The sequence below is a fragment of the Cygnus olor genome, chromosome Z, assembly GCF_009769625.2.
Source record: "Cygnus olor isolate bCygOlo1 chromosome Z, bCygOlo1.pri.v2, whole genome shotgun sequence".
In the NCBI taxonomy this organism is placed as follows: Eukaryota; Metazoa; Chordata; class Aves; order Anseriformes; family Anatidae; genus Cygnus; species Cygnus olor.
The window spans coordinates 23,649,738-23,671,622 of record NC_049198.1 but is presented as its reverse complement, the minus strand read 5'-3'; the positions used below and the strand labels follow the sequence as shown (position 1 = coordinate 23,671,622).

The 21,885-nt window shown below is 38.9% G+C and overlaps 1 protein-coding gene across 1 annotated transcript; it reads right to left on the bottom strand.

Annotated features, from left to right (window-relative positions):
- Nucleotides 1–656: 656 nt before the first annotated feature.
- Nucleotides 657–21,372, bottom strand: SLC30A5 (solute carrier family 30 member 5). The gene is made up of 16 exons (XM_040540855.1): nucleotides 21,209–21,372; nucleotides 20,658–20,780; nucleotides 18,929–18,995; nucleotides 17,476–17,561; nucleotides 15,743–15,830; nucleotides 14,016–14,103; nucleotides 12,598–12,674; nucleotides 11,800–11,970; nucleotides 10,891–11,179; nucleotides 10,325–10,533; nucleotides 7,913–8,070; nucleotides 7,151–7,280; nucleotides 5,389–5,620; nucleotides 3,779–4,005; nucleotides 1,713–1,841; nucleotides 657–1,088 (listed from the first exon to the last, which is right to left on the bottom strand). Exons 1-16 carry the CDS (start codon nucleotides 21,280–21,282, stop codon nucleotides 918–920), a joined length of 2,319 nt encoding a protein of 772 aa, XP_040396789.1. The 5' UTR covers nucleotides 21,283–21,372; the 3' UTR covers nucleotides 657–917.
- Between the last annotated feature and the right edge of the window lie 513 nt (nucleotides 21,373–21,885).

The following is a 21,885-nucleotide window of genomic DNA, read 5'->3' as shown; positions in this document are numbered from 1 at the left end:
TATTTAGTATTAGTTACCGCAAAAAATATACAAATATGAAGTCCATCCAAGTAGTTATTCTGTATGATAAAAATCAAGTAAATGACTGAAAAATTTATCTTAAAAAGGGAAAAGTTTAGCTGAGTTTGAGCATCCATGATGTTCCTGGATGAATTTCTTTAAGCTTCAAACTACTGTGTTTGCAGTTACTCACACAAAAGGTATGAAAAAAAATATTGTAGAGGGTTTTTTAGATTCGTAGTCTTCCCAGGAAACGAAAGTGTCTGCATTTTTTTTCCTCCCTGTTTCTCACTGCTAAAGTGGATTTCTCCCTTAAAAAATAATTTGATATAAATTTAAAATGGTAACAACTATTTGCTCTGATGCAGTAAAATTAAATTTAGAAATCAGTGTTAAAAGCAGAGACAAAACATAAAAACTGTATATTACCTAACAAACTCTGCAAAAACTTGACTTTGTATTCAGCTTAGTTTTTACTCCCCATAATAAATACGTGAATATTTTTTATTCAGTCTTCCAACTACTTTTGGAAGAAAAAAGTTGATTTTGTTTATATTCCAATGTAAACTATCTCCATTTCCCCTGCTAACAAATTTACAATCATGCTGTGCCATACTTAAGTGAAAGTATGGAATATATCCATGCTCATCCACAAGTGGCAAGATTCCTGTTTAATAAACATGATGTACAGTATATAAGATTTCCATTACTCTCACATATACAGCAAATATTCTAGTCCTAATTTCCTTTATAAAAGCATCTTGATCTGATCTTAATAAAGATACAATGCTTAAAAAAAATCAAATATATAGTACATTTGTTTCTGTACAGGTATGTGCAAGATCTCCTGACAAAAATAATACAGATACGGAATCCTACAGCTTCACCATTTACCCTTTGAATAACCCAACTTTATGTCACATGATGTAAGTACCATCTTTGTAGTATTTCATGGATTCCAATTGTTGAGTCATTGCAAGGACATCTTGAAATCCTGTACTGAGGCCGGACATGTGCTGAAAATAAGCTTCCTTCTCTACTTGGACAGTTAGGTTGTTTACCCCAGCGTCTTTCAGAATTGCTGTAACCTGAATAAAACAGCATGGCTAACATTAGTATTAAATGCATATAAAGTGTTGTAACAATAACGTACGCTATTCTCAATATGAAATATTGCATATTAAAAATATATTATCACAAAGAATTTCAATTTCCTGGAGAAGTGAAGACCTGCTTTGTAGAGTACAGCTTTATGATTTCTGCATAACGGGTAATTCTCAGTGCCTTGCATAAAGACATAAACACCTTTTGAAGGTATTTGAGAAAGAAAAAAACCAAGGCTGACAATATTAGTAAGCAAGTAACAAACACATGATTAGCATTCACATCCCCCTAGTTCCCACTTAGTGCCTGTTTTGAAACATGGAACTAACCTAACCTCCTCCTCCTTTTCTCACAGTAGACATAATTTCACAATCAATGTTTTTTCTCTCCTTTTTTTTTTTTTGTTTAGAAGTTTTAGCAGGTGACCCTTTTAGGCCAACTGAATAATTCCAAGCTGGCAAGCCAAGCATGAGAGACCATCTCTGAAACATTAACTAATAGCTTACAAAAATGATCAAAAACTGCAGCTTCAGACTTCACTCTATGACTGAAATAAGGATACAGAGTAAAAAATTAAGAGAATAGGGTCTAGAAACCTTGCACCTTACCTGCTGTACAATTCGTTGTTCCATCACATCTGATACCACTTGCACATGTATTGTACCTGCCACAACACTTGCAGAGTGACACCAAAAATGAGGATCTCTGTAGGATATGACCCCATCTATTTTTTGAATCTGTAAAAAAATTGCATTAGCAACAATTACTTTTAAGAACACATTTTAAACTTGTGCATGCACATGCATATTGATAGGAAATATTTCAGCCGGAAACAAAGCTTTATAGCAGAGCAGCTTTCCACCTAAGTCACACACAGAAATAATGTAGCACTTAAAGGCCACCTTGCTACTGTCAAGAAGTTAGAAATCAAACTAAACGAAAACCCTGCAGAGTATAATGCTAAATATTTGGATGAGAAAAAAACTGTTCAGGTCACAACAACATCAGACAGACCAGCTTTGGCCTGGCCTTTTCATCAGATCTAGGGCATCTGTTACCACACTATCCAGGATAGGCAGCTATCATAGCTGTACACTGCACAGAAACACACTCCCATAATTCCTAACTTTTTGAAATTGATCTTTGCACTGGGTCTGGCTGAGATGGAATTAATTTTCTTTATAGAGACCTGCACAATGCTCCATTTTGAATTCGTGGCCAAGACGATGTTGGTAACACACTGGAGTTTCCATGCTTGGTGAGCAGTGCTTGCACATTGTCCAGGCACATTCAGGGACAGCAGCGCTTGCACATTATCCTGTTTCCACCACTCTGCCCCTAGTCCAGCACATTGGCTGGGGCTAGGCCAGAAACTGGGAGCAGACACAACAGGGACAGCCGGCCCGAGGGGAGTTCTATGTACTATAACATCGTGCTCAACAATAAAAACTCAGATAGGGGAAGAAGGAGGTTATCAGCTTCCAAGGTGGCCGCTGCTTAGACTGCCTGGGGATCAGCCTGCTTGTGGGAGGAGAGAGTGATTTCCTTCGCGTCCCTTGCTTTCCTCCCCACCACTACACTTTCCTGCATCTGTAAAACTTCCTTTGTATCGATCCACGAGTTTTCTTGGTTTTGTTCTTCCTTTTCTCTCCCCTGTACCACTAAGGGTGGCGGTGGTTGTAGGGGAATGCAAGCAAGTGGCTATGTGGCTACCTTGCTGCAGCCAACCCACAACAACTGTATCAGCTGATATTAATGCATTTTTAAATGGTTTTCGTGCTGTTTAATTACTTGCTCTTCAACTGTTTTCAAAAAGTACTTTTTTCCTCAGCCTCACAAAACTACTTTGTCTTCCCTACTCAGGAGGTAACATTCCAACATGTACCTCACTATCCTTTCGTGACACAAGCCTTTCCTAACCAGTTTCCACACGTTCTTTCATTTTTCACACAGACAAGAACACATCTCCCCCTGCATTGACAAAGAACATTAGGATAGACTTCCCTTTCACCTCTAGTTGATGGCATCCTCAGAATTCCATAAGTAGTTCTCTGACACCAAGGAGCCCTCCACGCTGAAATCTACAGTGTGATTTTGGGCAGATACTGAGCCAGCAGTGAAGACTAAGTACTGCTTCAAAGTAGATACCTTAGCGTGGCAGGCAGGAGGAGAATGCATTAGAGCGAGGATGTTAATTCGCAAAAACAGCATTACTTTTCCCATCTTACCTACTCTGAACCAGCATGTCCTTCGTGGTATGGGACAACTAAGAAAACCTGCTATCACAGGCTCAAGATAAAATCCTACAACCTGAATTGTACACATCAGCTCTCACCTTTTGGGAATTGCTGTTACTTTCTTAGTATTAAGCACCTTTCTGACACTGCTACCATATTTACCTGAAATCATATGTTACCCATAAAAGCAAAAAAACAATACATGGTGCCAATGAATAAAACTCATTTTGATAATTTTTTTTAGTTACAAAACATCTTTAATCAGTAGAACTCCTGGTCCTGTCACATCTCTGCCAAGCAGATTTAAAACAACTTGAGACAAAGTTGTCTTGGACAACAGAAGCTGTCAGGCTGAACTGCTTGAGTTTACCGACTATTAAGGGCAGGCACAGCTTCATATGTTTGTATATGAAAGCATTTTGAATTTTAGTTCTGACCTTTTCTAAAGCAGCATGCAGATCTTTCTCCTGTTCCGGAGGTATCCTCAACAAAAGCACTTGACAGGCATCTTTCAATAGTGGGATAACACTGAGAAAAATCAATGTAGCAATAAAAAGAGAGCAGAGCGGATCAGCTATCAGCCATCCAAATTGTTGAATAAATATTGTGGATACGATAACACCAACACTGCCAAGAGTATCTGCTAACACATGCAGAAACACACCTGAAAACAAAATACACTGAGTGATTAAGTTGAACACTTGTGCTTAAAATGTACATATATGCTCATTAGTGGTAACACTGTGGGTTTTACTGTATTAGTATCCCTTAAGATTGGAGAAGGTAACTATCTGCCTAACCTACTACAAAATGAAAGAAAACATTTAGTTTTTCCTAATGTTTAATCACAAATCAATGTTAAAAAACACCACAATTTTCACTCTACAGCACAATAATCCAGGCAGACTTTTACAAATTAAAATGTAAATGCAGCTTTATATTGTTAGTGGGATTATTACTATACAGCATCATCATTTTACTCCCTCTAGAGGAATCAGTGCACACTGCTCCTCAACAGAAGAAAAAAGATCACTGTAAATGCACCGGCGTGCTAGTATTGATAGTTTTTTTTTTTTTTATTATAGGCTTTGTTCAGATTTTATAAGAATATTGCCTACCTACCAATAATAAGAATAATCCTTTATATTGCATTAATCATGGGCATCATTTCCAGTCTACACTCAAATGGTATAGAAAAAAATTTTAACCATTTGTAAAACTAATGCTTATTAACCACAAGGATTTGGAAGAATGAGTATGGGCAGACTTTACAAAAATATCTGTCAATGGAGGAGTCAACTAAACTGTGACTGATGTAAAATAACCAATGAAATATCAGTCTCTTAGCTAAAATTCTGGTGCTCTGACAAGTTTACACAAAAGCCCATTCCTTTATAGATTTTTGTAAGTGAAACAGTTGGTATAGAACTACCTTCTCACGAGAAAGAAAGAAGATTCTAAGCAGCACCTATTCTGCAATTTTAAATATACTGCTGTCACCAGATTCCAATTTTAGATTTAGAAAATTTCATCTTTACCGCTTTATCTTCTCAAATACAAGTAGAAGCATATTGCTTCACATCCCAGATTCCTGGTCTGCATTTGCTCTTCCTGCTTCTTTATCCCTTCCCCCCAGTGATTTACAACCAGCTGTAACATGATGCATTGAAGTATGGCAGTAACTTTATAGACAAAGACCTTCTACTTGCATTTTGAGATGGAACTCTGAGATAACAACTTTATTTTTTTTTTCAGTAACGTTTATGACGACTAGTTATTAAGACTATAGGTTAGTGCTTTTTATTGGTCCCTGGGTATTATCCACATCTGAGAGGGCTGTGTGAATAAACGATTCAAATTACGTTTCTTTCAAGTCAAACTCACTTATGAAAGAACACTGAGAAATTAATGTATACCACATTAAATGATTGCCAGATCACTTCTGAAGGAATATTTTAGGAATGTTATGCAGTACCAGGTTTATGAAAATCTTAAAATTCTGCTGGAGAACACCCACGTCATTTATGGTTTAACAATCCGTACTTGCCTCTCATGTTGGTGTTCATGCCTCCTCCAGAAGATCCGTGGGAATGTCCATGGCTGTGCCCATGGTCACTGTGGGAATGGCCGTGCCCGTGGCTGTGGCCGTGGCCATGCCCGTGGTGAGAATGGCTGTGATCGTGTGAATGACAGCCTCCGCGAGAAGCCCCGTGGGAGTGTGCGTGGCTAAAGGCACAGATACCAACAAGGTTTACGATCAGCCCTCCAACAGAGACTGGCTGTGAGAGGGAGAGAAGTCTTTAACGTCACTACATCTTGCTAGATGTTCAGGTTTCTTTTCTAGAACATGGTAATCAGAAACACTGTACACCTGAACTAAGAAAAACCCGGAAGCCTTAACATCAACAGACGGATTATTCCAGTGTGGGGTCCTCATCAGCAAAATGTCAGTATACAAGTTGGTTTCAAAGGATTTTTATTTTCCTCTAAAAAAAAAAAAAAAAAAAACAATTCCCCCTACTTTCCCCCAGAATCCCACCCAACAACTACCACCAAAATGCAAAGCCTAACATCCAAAAATCATGACGAGGAAGGGATTGTTTTCATTTACTTCCAAGAAGAGAATGTGGCTTGGCTACAAGCTTTGCTCTGCTGGCATTCTTTGGCAAAAAAAAAAAAAAAAGTGTAAGAATATTTAGGACACGTACACTCATCTAAAATTGTAGTTAACTGAAGTAGTAGTTAATGCAATTACTGCATTACTGTTTGAGTTGTGCTTTTTATCTGCATATTTTTCCATACTTCTCTTGAAAAAAAATTACTGTAATTCCAGCTAATACAGGAGTTAAACAAGCCCTGCTTGGGGGCTACCAGATCTCTCCTTGGCTATGCAAATAGGACTCATGTACAGAGGTTAACACCCTCCCCACCTGCAAGCAGAAAAATTGGCAGTGAAAGTGGGACAAATATTGAAGATTAGAAAGACAAAAAAAAAAACAGGCCTTGACTCCAGCAATGCACGCCTCTAATTTTAACTACAAAAAATTCACGATTCTTATGTAGGTAAAATTCACACACACACTGTGAAAACACATTGTTTTCTGTATGACACACACATGAATTCACGTGTGTGTCATACAGAAAACAAGTCGAACTATGAATTTGATAAATGTAGGCTTGGACTTGCAATATTCCATGATCTAGAAAATTTAGTTTCAAGAAAAACATACTATCATATTTTGGAAGAAAACAATGAAAGCCTGAAAACCTAAATAAGGAGACCTTGAAGAGGCTTTGGAAAGCAGTGAAACACAGATGCTGTTAGTTAACTTAGTTACTCAACAGCTTCATGATTGCTTATTCCAACAGCAACACATTATGAATTTATTCCAACTGCAACACATTATGAATTCTGATAATTTTTGAGATTTCTCAAAGATAAGCATAATTTTTTTTGTAATAACTGACACTGTTTTACATAAGCAGAACCAAATTTAGTCTTGTATAGATTATTTCCTTAGTACCTTTTGTCACAGAAAGACAACTATCTAATAGATTAGAGTTGTAGCACCTCTGAAAAAAAAAATCAATTTAACTTTTACAATTAAATTATATTCAGTCCTATATATCTCCATATTTTAGATTTAGATGTGTTCTGAATTATAAAATTGGAATTATGCATTAAAGGGTCAAGTCACAATTTAGATCTTGAGTATGCAACTTTAGTCTCTCTTTTTTTAAATATTAAAGATGAACATAAATGGACCATCAACTGCAAAACAACATTCAAATGTAATGACAAAACTTACAGTTAGCATATTTGTGTCTATGTCTGGAGGATCTACCAGTCTGGCCACCGATTCCATGAAGACAAAGAAAGCAATTACCATCAGGAAGAGGCCATTAATAAAACCAGAGAGAATTTCTACACGTCCATATCTGAAAGCCAACGTAAGTACTTTTGAGAGAAAAGAATGAGTATCCTGAACAAATTTAAAAGTAATAACAAATGAAGTTGTAATATGTCTAATACAACTTTTGAGTTTTTTTCTCTCAATGCCACAAAATCAAGCCTTAACTTCCTAGCCATTTATTTCTGATCAACAGGTGGCTAGTTCACAACTGTCCATGTATCAATAGCACAATTTTAATAACACAAATATTTTTTAATATATGCTACATACATAGGACTTCAAGCTGCTAAATGGCTATACACAATTATTACCTATGTCAATGGAAGTGAAATCCCCATATGAACAACAACTTTCAATATATTTTTATTAAATACATAAATACAGTGAGACAACTACTAAATAATATTCACAGTGATAAAGATTTATTTGTAGAGATTAACACTAATGAAATTTCACACACTTTTAGGCTGGGATAGGAGTGGAACGACATGATCAGGAGTAGAATAGCAATGACAGAAAAAAAAACAAAAAACCAAAACCAAACAGAGAAGCACACACAATTAAAAACATCCTGAACATACTGTTTTAGTAGGACATTTTGAAAATGATTAAGTAGGATAATTTTCATGTAGTCATTAAAGAAGTTAATATACATACCCGTAGGAAAATATGCGAGTTGCTTTCCACCTCGTCATCAGTGCTGCAAAAAGCCCCATCACTAGTGCAGAGCAATCAAAAAGCATGTGAAATCCATCAGATATAAGACCAAGGCTATTGGTCCATACTCCATAAAAAAGCTCCACAAAAGTGAAAGCCTAAAATGAAGAAAAGTTTGAATTTTTCCCGTGAAGATTAAATTGTAATTTAATGTCTTGGTATCCAGCCAGAAACTCTTTTCATAGTATGCCTGCTAGTTTTCAAAAGGTACCATTCTAAATATTTCCAGACCATTTTCTTTCTCCTCCAATCAAAGAAAAACATGTGATATATTCCAAGTCTATGAAGGGATACTCTTGCACCAACTCTCCCTTAAAGCCTTAGATACATGAGTAAATAAGGAAATCTACATTTTGATTTAGAATTTTAAACTAATACGATGCAGACAAAATTTTAAGCGCTGTCATAAAACAGTGTAACTACTTTGATCTGATCTATCACGAGTGTAGAAAGCAATGCTGTTTATACACGTTTCCTATTAAGTGTCTATAAAAATGAATAGTCAGGATGGGTGTGATTATTGCAGTTTCATGGTAGCTTCAAGTCTGCCACTTACGGACTCATTTTTTAAGAGTCATTGTAAATCACTGAAAAATAAAAAAGTTCAATTGAACTAGAAAAAGAAGTTCCATCACTCTGTCTAAATATAAGGGAACACTTTTTAACTGTGCAAGTGATGGAGCACTGGCAGTGGTTGGCCAGAGATGTTGTAGAGTCTCCCCTCCTAGATCTTTAAAGCCACCTGGGATGTGGTCCTGCGCAACCTGCTCTGGGTGTCCCTGATTGAGGAGGGAGGTTGGACCAGCTGGCCTCCAGAGGGCCCTGCCAGCCTCACCCATTCTGGGATTCTGTGATCTGAATCCAAACCTCCTATGAACACCTGTTTAATTATATATATATATGTGTGTGTGTGTATATATATGTGTATATATATGTGCATATATATATATGTATACTTAAGGTATACAACCTGTCAACTTATAAATATCTAAAGGAAGGTAGTTGTTCTTCATGTTAGGCTAGCTTGAGCACTCTCTGTAAAAAATCAAATATCAGCATCAGGGTGGCTGAAATAAATAGCCATTTGCAAATGCCAATAATTGACTAAATTAACTGCTATCAATTCTGCTCCAGATTCCAAATTAGACAGAAGAATTCAAAAAAAATCCATTTTATTAAAAAAATGCAGCTGAAGCTATTCCCAATTACATTCTAGTATCCTGCTGTGTAAAAAATTTCTTCCCTGATTAGATGACTGCTTAAATCTTAGGAATTAGTTTTGAGAAGGGTACAACAAGGAACATTTTTAATACAAACATTTTCCTCGTATGATTTAGTATTCTTATTAACTGGTCTGCCTACAGACTTCCTTTCCCATCTTTTAAATTTCATAATGGAATTTCTTAAAGTTGTAATGGATACTTCAGATTTTTCCCCATTTTATTGGGTAACTGCCAAGGAATGAACAGAGGTCTCTGCAGATGAAAGATTCATGCCTACTTCATAACCTTTTCCTATTCATGATAAATAAGCTAGAAATGAAAACTGTTTGGTCCAAAATGACATTACTCTATCCCACTCTCTAGTATTTTGCCATTCACAGCCATGAAGGCCTTATTATTTTCAGCTTGTCTGCTGGTAACATTGTGATACCTCCATCTTGAACAGGACCCAGTGTTCCTACTATTACACCTGTTTTTACTTACTGGTGCAACAGTTACACACAGAACCACTGCTGCATTGTGACAAAGGATCAATGTAACCTGCCACTTACTACAAGATTAGATAGCAGCAGAAACAGCTCTGTGCAGGTCTGTAGCTTGCATGCCATTAGTGTTATGAATAATAGTTTAGAAAGCCCTGTCTTTTATGACTCATGTTTTGCTCAGAGTCTTGGTACTCAAAAATTACTTCAATTTCCAAGAAAAGAAGAAGAATTGTTGAAGTACAAGTCCTTCTTGTTGTTTTATTCCAATAACTACCGTCCATCATTTAAAGGATGTATCATTGGTAATCTGAATCATCTTGGTTTCTGTTTCTCATTGCTGATACTTGGGATGATCCAAGAAAAATATTCTCCATTCTTTGACACCTTCACTTCAAGAACACTTTTCTTTCTGAAAGGCTTGCAGTTATCAAACAAGCTACTCAGTTCAAGAATAACAAGTGAAATTCAGTAGCATCTGATGTGCATAAAATAGCATAAAATTCTTCCATTTTAAGATTTTATCTAATGAAAATACTGTATCTAGGGCCATTAAAAACAAAAAACAACCAATCATGGGAAGTGTTTAAAATAACTCTTAATACTGTACAACTGAGATAGAAAAAAAAACACACAAGAAGACTTACCAGATTTAAACACAGAAAATAGAAGATTTGCCTAGAATCATACTCTTCAAGGATCTGTTTCAGTGACTCTTTAATAAACCGGGGTAATGACTGAGAGCTTTGCTGGATTGCATCACCCATGAAGTTATACAGAGGAGTGCCTTCAGGGGAATAGCCAATAAGGGTGCCCTTCTGCCCTTTCCTGGAGGGGGATGACAGGATATTGGCAGCTGCAAAGAAAGTATTGAAGTTTTTGTTTTTATGAAATAGCTGTGAAGCTTAGAAACAACGCATTTTATCAGCAATCAAAGCTTACATGACATTTTAAGGCAGCAAAGTGATTGCCAACTTCATCTTAAGGTTCACCATTACACTTCACTCGTATGTAGGATCAGATCATCACTTCCACAACAGAACAGGTATTGCATTTTTTGTTTGTATAGTAAAGGGACGACGTTGCAGGCTGTTTTTATTCAAAGGAGTCCATAAAAAGCTCATTCAAAAGCATTTTGCACACAGCCATTTTCTTACTGGCTTCAAAATAACATGGATAATAGATATAATAAAAGAGAAATATAAGTACGTACATAAAATGAAGAAAACAGCACTCACTACCACTCCTCCAGAAAGAACGTGCTCTGTGCTTTCATGGTGTGGTGGTTTGTTCATAGCTCGAAGTTGGTCTGTTATTGGATGCGTCCAAAAGTTGCCAAAAAGCAGTGCACTAATGAAAATAAGAAAGGATCCGTATCGAGCACACTTGGAAGCTTCCATCTTGACGGAGCATATGGACTCCACGTAGAAATCCAAGATCACAACAAAAAAGATGACTGTTATGAAAGGCATGATGAGAGAAGACCAAGATTCTACTTTACTCTGCAATGAAAACACATTTCAAACAGGATTGTTCACTATTAGATATGTTTGTGCACACAGCATTAAATCCAGTCCACTTTCATTGTGTTTTCAGCAATCCATCAGTTCTTTTATACTTTCAATTGATCATATAAAACCAACATTCAAGCTATAGAAGACATAAAAGCATCTGTGTAGTTTATTTAAAATATCTTCCTGTCCTTAAAAGCAATCCTATGTGCAATGCCATGTTTGCACTGTTCTATTATCCTTCCAATCTAAGCAGGAAGTCATAATGAACATGTCTTTTAAATTACAATATATACTCCTCATCAAAAAATAAAAAAACACATATATTTATAGCAATCAATCCTTGTGTAATGTTAGTAAAAGAATCCAGAATATATTTGAAGTTAGAAAGATAAAATAATGTTATCATGTACAAGAGAAAATTAAGGTATCACATGAAGATGCACATCAAAATATAGAGGAACAACTTCAATCACAGCTTTCTAGAAAAATATAGATGGCAAATTTTGTAGTTTTAAATTTTTCCTTTAAAACACCTTTAAGTTGCACTTCACAAACAGAAGCATCACAAAAAATGACTTATTTTTGCCAGTGTGTACTTGATACCTTACCTCTGTTGTCAGAGAGAGGACAATGACCCATGGGCACAACAGAAGGACAGAAACAAGATGAGACAAAGCTTGAAGGCGTTTGGCTCCACCCACATCTACAGAAAGCTTTCGGGAAGCCATGTGAAAACCAACCTTACAACACAATGCCAGTACCAGAAGCAGTACTCCTCCCTGGAAAGGCAGAGAGATCCCATTATCATTTCTTATGAGTCTAATACCTCACTCTAAACAAAGTCATATTTACATGAAAAAGGTTAACATGTTTTCCTTATCAACTGAAAACAAAGATGGGATATTTCCTCTGATTGTTATTCTAGTTAAAGCAATAATACATGAATTATAAAGCAATCAATGTACATGATTATACTGTTGCACTACCCACAACAGCCTACTTTTTTTTTTTAAAAAAAAACCTTGTAGTTTAAAACTCTCAGTAACATTAACTGGCATACAACAGCTGCAAATTGGCAGTGAACAGCATAGAGGAGAAAGAGAAATCTTTCAAGTAAAAAAAATCAAAAGAAAAGACTTGATTTCCCATCCTCCATTACAAAACAAAAGAAGTGTTGAAAGCATACATAAACTTCAAAGGGTTTGGCTTTCACTTTGGCTTCTTTCTAATATTTCCAAAACTTGGTCAAGACGCAAAAACTATAGTGCAGGTTTAGTTCTAATTTGGAGGGGGAGTGTTGAACTTTTTGGTTTTGATTCAGGCTTTGCTGAACTCTGAGCTGCTGAAATTTTTACCTACAAAACTCAAGTACCCATCACCCTACTAAAATACAAGAAATAACTTACCTTGTGATCTGCAACACCCAGGAAAGCAATGACTGTATACAGAACGTGGGTAAGAGCACTGTCATGATGCCCCTCAGCTTAACAAAATTAAGGAAGCATTTCATCAGATGATTTTTTTTTGTTACACCAAAGAACAGGCAGAGGTAGCAAAAGACCACAGAAACAGAAGTAAACAAAATAAGTGTTCAAAATAAGTGTTACAAGTTTGGGAGATACTTAAAACTCATGAAAGATGAAAATATTTCCACAGAAAACAGTTAATAATAGTTTAAAACACAAGAACACATTCACTGCTAAATCCTACATATCAGTCAAGATACAGAGTTCACAATAATCTTGGCAACTAGACTTCGAAAAATACACTCAATAGCATTGAAATTCGATTTTTACTAAAAGCACTAAAATGGCAATGTGTCTACAACATCATTTATAAAAATGCGTCTGATCTATACAAAAACGTGTCTAAAACATGATCTGTATTTTTTCAGTTCATATATACCTAAAATTTAGAAAACTAAGAGAAATTAGACACTGATTAGAAAATTTAGAAAACTAAGAGAAATTGACAAGCACAATCCACCAAATATTGAACTACTGATAGCTTTTGGGAAAACTATTTACTAAAAGGCACTTTGACAATGAATTTAATTAACTGAGTTTTAAGTGAATAATCAATACTGTTTCTGAATATACCATTTGCATCTGTAATTCCACGTTTTCACCCTTCCTCAAGAAAGTTTACTTTCACCTTGCCATTGTTCATATGACTGTGTTGTTACTTTACACCCTCAAATACAAGGTCTTTTTCCAGTAGACTTCACTATGCTGAGAAGACCTGTTGGAAACTTACTTCAAAATTCACATACTTAGTGACTTTGGAAGCTTGTCAGTCAACTTCCATTTGAAGTTCAAACTCCATTGTTACTGGAGCTACTGCAGGCTACTTCACACCATTCTTCGGAATAGCAGGTGAAGTGACACTACTAACACATTTCCAAGAGCACAGAAACAATTTTTTCTGGATATAACAGAAAGGCTGCCAGGCAGGCTGCCAATTGTTTACTGCACACACTGAGGATACAGCCATTATGTATAGAATTTCTAAAAAAGGAAAGCTGATCAAAGAAGCAATCCTCAATGGTCTGATATGTGCAAATGGGAAGGCAGCCTTTAACTACTACTGAACTTAAAACACAGCTACAGATTTTATCGACAAAGCAAGCAGCGGCATTCATTCATCTGCCAATACCAGCATTTAGATGTGAAATAAAATCTTATGCTATAATATTATTGTAAGCTAAGATTCCTATCAAGAAAAATACAAGTATATTTAATATGGTGCATTCAATTTAACATTCTATTCTCCCTGCTCCAGTAGTAATAAGCACTTGCTCTTAACACATAGCAAGAAAGGATACGATGTTCTGCTATTTTAGCCATGAGGTCATCATTATCAAAAAGTAGTAAGCAGATGACAGCAATGATGAAAAATGCAGCACCTCTTGTCTGGAAGAAAAATAGTTATAATATGATGTAAAAGATTAATGTTAAAAATTCTAGGAACATTCCTTCCCAATCCTCCAGTCAATGTAGGCATAACTTTAGTTCAGTAAGAAAAGCATGAAGAAACAAACATTTCTGGAGAAAGTTGACTGTGACAACATAATTTCATATTTATTCCAGTTTCCAGATTTGTTACATAACTCAGGGTAAATCACCACTCTAACAAACAAGAACACTGAATCTTATGAACTTCAAATGTTTGCTTCTTTCTTTACAGTGTATTTCTGCCTGTCAGAATGCACAGCTACTTAAGCCTGATGACTTAATACTCTGTGTAGTATCAAGGAACTATAAACAAGACCTAGTTGATAAACTGTAGAATTTTGTCCTAGGGGAGGTAAAGGCTACAGCCCTGTGTGAAGGCTCTAAGAAATCAGAGCTCTGCAAGTGCTTTCATGACGAAGAGACAAAAGTGGTTATGAACTCCCGGGTGCCTGAGAAGTCTACTTGTCTATCCTGACTTAAAACACTGCAATTTTGGTATTCATCATCTTGGCAAAACACTGTGACCTACAGCTAAAAGCCATTATTACAATTCATCCTCTTAAGTTAAACACAGCTATCACAACAATCAATCCCATGTTTCTGCCATCTTAGATGTGCAGCTTAACTGCTAGGTGTAATCTACTAAGATACAGATTCACAAAGAACCTCTTTCTCAAAGGGTCAACTCTAAGCTTACCATTTGAGTGAATGGCTGAAGAAAGGATTTATCTTTTTGATGAACAGTTTCATGCTGGATGCCCGAAACAATCTCAGTTTGAGGGGGTATGTGGGTGTGGTAGAGCATCATAAGATAATAGTGCTGTTCATGCTACTCTAAGAAAAACCTGAAAACATTTTCGGGACTCCAAAATAACTTACAAGACAGATTTTGACACTCAAAGCCTGAGTCAAAATCCAGACTTTTTCTTATACAGCAAGTACTCTAGCCTCAAGCATACACCATCATCAGGTATTTTCCCTCAGCTGTCACTGCTTTTGAATGGAAGTGACCAAAGACCACTAAATGCTGGGATCAGCTCATTCCATTTAGGGCTGATTAGGCATGATTTGACAATATCTTTTGAAATTGTGTGTGATGGGACTCACACAAAAGATGTCTCATGTATAGATCTGATTAAGTGAAAGACAGGGCCAAGAATTCAGCACATGCAGGCTTATACACAAATTAAAGCAGTTAGAACTTTTTGTTAGAAAAATAAAGTATGTGAAAAGCTACAGAAACCAACTAGGTTAGGCAGGAATCTGAAGACTGTGCTGCTGCTGTCCGTGCCTGAGGGCCAAGACCACTGTGTACATGTCCGTCCTTTTGTTGGTTTGAACCCCAAATCCCTTTACAAAGAATGCTACAGTGCAAAAATCATTCTCAAGGTGCTCTTCCACACACAAACAGAAAAACTCAGATATCTGTCATAGAACTCAAGCAGCCTCACCCACTGTTTTTCTCTGGATGTCCTATTTCTTATTTCAGGTAGTATAATTTCACCACTAATTAAGGTAAAAAAAAACACACAGCTACTATGAAAATTGGTCTAAAGTACTGTTTGTTCTGGATAAAGTAATACTTGTATTTAAATACCTTTGCTGGTCCTCCACCTGAGCTTGTGAACAAGACACTAAGGAGAGACAGCACAACCACATCACTGTGTTCAAATAGCAGCAGTGTCCTATAAAAAAAACAAGCGAAATAGACACTCAGGTCCCACGTCCATTTAGAAGTTTGCTTCAAGAGCTTGACAGCATACATTTCAGCTAAAATTCAGTGACAGAGAGGTTAGAGATTTATCCTGCTATTTGAACAGCAAGCTTAAACAGCTCAAAAGGATAACTGCAAATCTATTTGCCTCCACCTGCAAGAGGTCTAACCGGTGACATCCAGGTATATCACAAAACAACTTCATAAGTCAAGTAACAGATCAAAAACATGCATTTATGGACTACTTTAAACTGTAACTTCCTTGTAGTAATGCAAGAAAGTACTAATTTGCTCAAGATGGAAAAGTGATTCCCATTACAATTCCCATTTTGTATTCTCAAAATAAAGTTTCTGGCTCCCTGAAAAAGAGGCCCTGTTCTGCCATGTAACATCTCCTTCACTCAAGTGTTGATCATCTGCTAGGTAGCTTATGCAACCTCAGAACTTCTTAACTACTGAAAACAAGAAATTCTGACTTGCATACATTCTCCTTCAGGTAGCGAAGGCTGACTAACAAGCTGCATCAACAGCTTTCCAGGGGAGAACATGAGAGTAACAATCACTGTCAAGTTTACCAACATTTTCAGCAGTTCCTTGCACAATTACAACCTACCAGGGACCATGCTACTGATTGTGTTTGGAAGGCAGAATGCTAGGAAGACCTAGCATTCAGAAAGGCACTACTGTATTTTCTTAAAGAAATCCTATTATTCGTAGAATCATTCAGGCTGGAAAAGACCTCTAAGACCATCAAGCACAACTGTTAACCTACCACTGCCAAGTCTACCATTATACTCTGTCCCTAAGCACAACATTTACACGTCTTTTAAATACCCCAAGGGTTGGTGACTCAACTACTTCCCTGAGCAGCCTTGATTCAAGGCTTCACAGTCCTTTCAGTAAAGAAACGGTTTTATTCTTAAGTATGCTTTCTGATGTGTAGAGAGTAAATCATCAACTTCATAAAATATATAATTTAAGGCTTTACTTTCCCTCTGTCTAAAGAAAGATACTTTTCTAATAAGCTACTGTTTGTTTTTTGTCATTCTCTTATTGCTAGTCATTCCTTAATGCTAACAAAAAGCACAAGTGATTTCATGCAGGGTACGTGCACTAACGCTACCCAATTCCAACACACCATACGAGCACAGACTTAAAACAGTACCCTGCAATAAATGGGGAAATGAATTCTAGTCACCTGGCACAGCAATACAAGCTCCCATCACTAGCTGTCAAGCCATAGATTTCAAACAGTTACATGCAGCAGAAATGGGGTTACAGAAACCACACTAAGGTAACAACGAAAACCACAGTCGGTACAAGTTACCTTGCTGTATCACTCACACCAAGGGTTTAACCATTGTCAAGAATTTCACTGGAATCTTGTCCAACAATGACAAAAGAAAATTAAAATTTCTACAGAAAATTACATGCAACTTTTCCCTGGTAAAACAGACGCACAGGAAAAAGCATGAAAGTTCATTTAAAAAAAAGAAATCAATGCTGGCACCACAGGCTGACAGACATAAAGTGAAAAACGAAGGCGAAGACAAGGAAAAGATCACAAAAATTAGTTTAAAAAGACAAAACTTTGTTTACAGTAAATATATATTTACCTGAGTGGTCCACAAAGAGTAAGGCCAAAAAACCACAAGAGTGAAATGATGCATCCCACAACAGCATGCTTAAAAATTTTGATCCACTACAAAAGAAAGGTATTTCATTATTTTCTCCATGCTTTCAAAATAAACATGCCATAGACATTCTTTTCAGCTGTAGAAATACAGGCGAAAACACATGTTCTGCAAGTTCTGCAAAATTTAGAGTATTATTTTTTTTTTTATCATCTACTTTGCCAGGCAGCTTTGGTCCGTTTGAACATATTAGGGACAATTTTTGCATTTCTTTTCTACCACAGTACTAGATTCTATGATACAGCTCTCACAAGAACTCTTTAAAAAAAAAAAAAGAGCCTTCTAGATATATACTGAAAAAATTGAAGTCCATTTAGAAAATAGCATTTTTGACAGGTTATCTATTGTACATATCTGATAAACATAGACAGCACTAGATAAACCATCTAAGATACAGAGACTAAAACCTTAATTTCACAAATTACGCATGTAATTTACAAATTACGCATGTGTTAAACTCTTCTTCTTCTGGAATAAGTTTATAATTCAGTTATTCAATACGTTACTAACTTTAAATGCTAGTTTTAAAAAAAATCGGTTTGGAAATGCATTAAACGAAACAAACTCCCTATGGCTAACATCACATCTTCAAAATTCATTTTTTAAAATTTATTTTTATTTTTTACTTTTAAGCAAAAGTGAAACCATAAAAAGATTTTCTGAACGTGAACCAAAGATGTAATTTATTTCTGTTCACTTTAAAATTCTACCATATATGGCTAATCATGAAAACAGTTAACATTTGAAACATTTCTGAGGCTATCCTTCATATTCGCTCCAGTTAGTACATATTCTGGTAACTCCGCGTGGATCAAGTTTTTGCATACACAATTATATGCAAACGAGATGAATATGGGACAGGTAGAAAAAATTATTTCCTACAAATGAATAGGTTGCAATCTGAGCCCTGCTCTTACTTCTCAGGATTATTGGGAACTCCACACAGTTCCGAAGAGCAGCTACACTCAACCTGATTGCAACGCAGCCTGCAGAAAGCACTCTGGTGGGTTAGAGGGGCACAACCGGAGCACTTTGACACCCTGGCAGACTGGAAATTGCTGTTTGAGACTGTCAAAGTCTGCTGAGTAGACTAAGCTCTTTTCAACAGTCCAGTCCTCAGATCAAATAAATGCCTGCATGGAGCCAAAGACCAATCTTTTCACCAAACTATCTATGGGAGCTGACAAAAGCTAAGTATGTTGATTGTGTTTTACAGTGCAGTAGACAAAAAGTCAGTTACATACTTCTGGAAATTGTAACCACATCTGCCAAGTGGAGGAACCTTTGTTCCTCTTCCTGAGTGATTTCTGATAAGAGCCACATTGTCAGGAGTATCTACAAAGATGTGAATTACTATTACATATGTCAAACTCACCTGACGCTTGGTTACAACCTTTCCAGAAGAAAATGGTTTTTGAAATAAAACCATAAAAAATGCAGACCTGTTAAAAAGAGAAAGTTTTCTCTATTAATGCATTAGCAGTTACCTTTTTATTCAAACCAGCTCTCCTCATCTCACACTTTGTTTACAAAAGAGCTTCCTCTATTTTTCACTAAAAGCACACATTATTCAGTTGTATTTTTCAGATACTAGTAAGAAGTTGATGACAAGTTAACTTTGGTTCTGGTCAGTTTTACGTATAAGATCTTTGGGGAACAGTCAATGTCCTGTTCTGAATTGGCCCTGAATCCAAATCAATGCCCTGAATTGGAAGGGACCCACAAGAATCACTGAGTCCATCTCCTGGCTCCACAAAGGACACCCCAAAACTCAGACCATGTGTCTGAGAGCGTTCTTCAAATGCTTCCTGAACTCCATCAGGCTTAGTGCCATGACCACTGCCCTGGGGAGCCTGTCCCAGTGCCCGACCACCCTCTGGGTGCAGAACCTTTCCCTAACCCCCAGCCTGACCCTCCCCTGTCCCAGCTCCATGCCGTTCCCTCGGGTCCTGTCGCTGTCCCCAGAGAGCAGAGCTCAGCGCCTGCCCCTCCGCTCCCCTCGTGAGGGAGCTGCAGGCCGCCATGAGGCCTCCCCTCAGCCTGCTCTGCTCTGGGCTGAGCAAACCAAGGGACCTCAGCTGCTCCTCATACTTCTTGCCCTCTAGACCCTTCACCACCTTTGTAGCCCTCCTTTGGGCGCTCTCTAACAGTTTTATGTCCTTCTTTTATTGCACTGCCCAGAACTGCACACAGTACTTGAGGTGCGGCTGCAGCAGTGCAGAGCAGAGCAGGACAACCACTTCCCTTGGCAGTCTAGCAATACCATGCTTGAACAAATCTACCCTTGCCTTACAAAAATCAAAATAATTGATCTCAGAAAAGTTTTTAGGAGAATGTTGGTACAGTACTAATAACGTACCTACTGTTAGCAAAATGCATACAACCAAAGGCCTCCTCACATACTGAATGCTGACTACAACGTTCCGTTAGAAATGTCAGAAAACAAGACATTTCTTCCTCAACTGTGATCAAGGATAAGTGATAGAGAAAAAAAGACCATGCTGTTTGGGAACACACTACCAAAAAGCCAAGAAACGTCAACAAATTGAAATAAAAGGGAGAAAATGAAGTCCCAAACATTTCAGTGCTGCCAACCTCAGAAACATTTCAATCTTAGAAATATTTCAGTGCTGCCAACCTACAGAAATGCTCTTCCACATCGTCTCATCTGAACATGAAGTAGGACCATGCCTGTAAGTTATCAAAGGCTGGTTCTGTATATTTGCTACCAATTTCCACACTTTAATTGTCAATCAGGGAAAAATATCAGTTGAAGCTTGTAAGAACTACAAGAATACAAGTTGTACAGGAAAGCACTCATCTTTTACACCTTAAGAAAATACGGACACACCTAAGTTTTCTATACCAAGTACTATCATAAACCATCAATTCTTAAGTAGCCCTTTGCAGCTTCTGAAATTATTACGAGTGCAGATAAGAGAGAAAAATACTGGTGTGATCAGCACATTTCCTTGATCCACCTCGATGTCCTTTCCTCCTTGATCGTTCCACAACAACACAGCGCCCAGTATGATCTCGACAAGGACCCTGAACCCGCAGCCAAAGCGTGCTGTACCAACAGGCACCACCTCCGGCACACTCACCCCAGCTTCACCACGAAGATGAACTGCACGAGGTGGACCACCTTCAGCAGGTCATAGGACTCGAAGAGCCCCACGGCTTTCAGGAACTTTGCGAAGCACAGCAGCACGACGTACCGGGTCAGCCTGCGGGAGAGGGGAGAAAATCAGCACCGGGGGCTGCCATATCCCCCCCAACCCCCTCCACACCCCCTCCAAGCCCACCCGCCCCCCAACCGCCTCCACACACCCCCCAACCCCCTCCACACCCCTCTACACACCCCCCAACCTTTTCCATACCCCCCCAATCCCCTCCACACACACCCCAACCCCCTCCCACACCTCCCCAACCTCCTCCACACACCCCAACCCCCTCCACACAACCCCCCAACACCCTCCACACACCCCCCAACACCCTCCACACAACCCCCCAACACCCTCCACACACCCCCCAAGCCCCCCCCTCACACCCCCACCCGCCCCCACCCGCCTCACGACCCCCCCCCCCCCCCCCAAAACACCTCACGAGTGAGGCCCTCACCCTCCTCCCGCCCGCTCCCCACCGCGGCCGTTACCGTGCGCTGGGCACATCCACGGGCCCCAGCACGCCGCCGGCGGCCAAGGCCTGCCCGCTGTATTTCTCCTCCATGGCGGGGCGCTGCGGCCCGGCCCGGGCCTCCCCCGCCGCGGGGGCGCCTCAGCCTGGGCGCCCGCTCCGCGACGCCGCCGCCGCCGCCTCCGGGTTCTGCGCATGCGCGGCGCTCGGGGCGCAGGCGCCGCCGCCGCCACGTCCGCAGCCGCCGGAAGCGCTCAGTGCTGCGCCGCGGGGAAGGGGGGGGGGTGGACAGGACGGCGGCGGCGCGTCATGGCGACCCTGCGGGAGGGGCGGGGCTTGGGCGGGAACGGGGGTCTGAGGGGGGGCGCCATGTTGGGTGTGTGGGGGGGCGTTGGGGTTGTCAGCGGGTATGGTCACTAAACGTAAACGTAATAAACTGGAATGGTTCTCTGAGTGGTCATTTGACATAAACATAATAAACTGGAAGGGTTATTTGTCTCCCCAGCTCGTTTCTGCGGGTATCGCCGGCTCGCTTCTACGGTCCGCCCCGGTGCTGGCAGCGTGCGGCAACATACAGCAGTGCAGAAAGCTTCACCTCTGTCCCCTGTGTTCCCCTGCACCCACTGGGACCCACACAGCTACCAGGCACAGCTTGCAAAGTCCCTTCCTCAGGTCCCTGGCTGTGGTTTGTGCCCG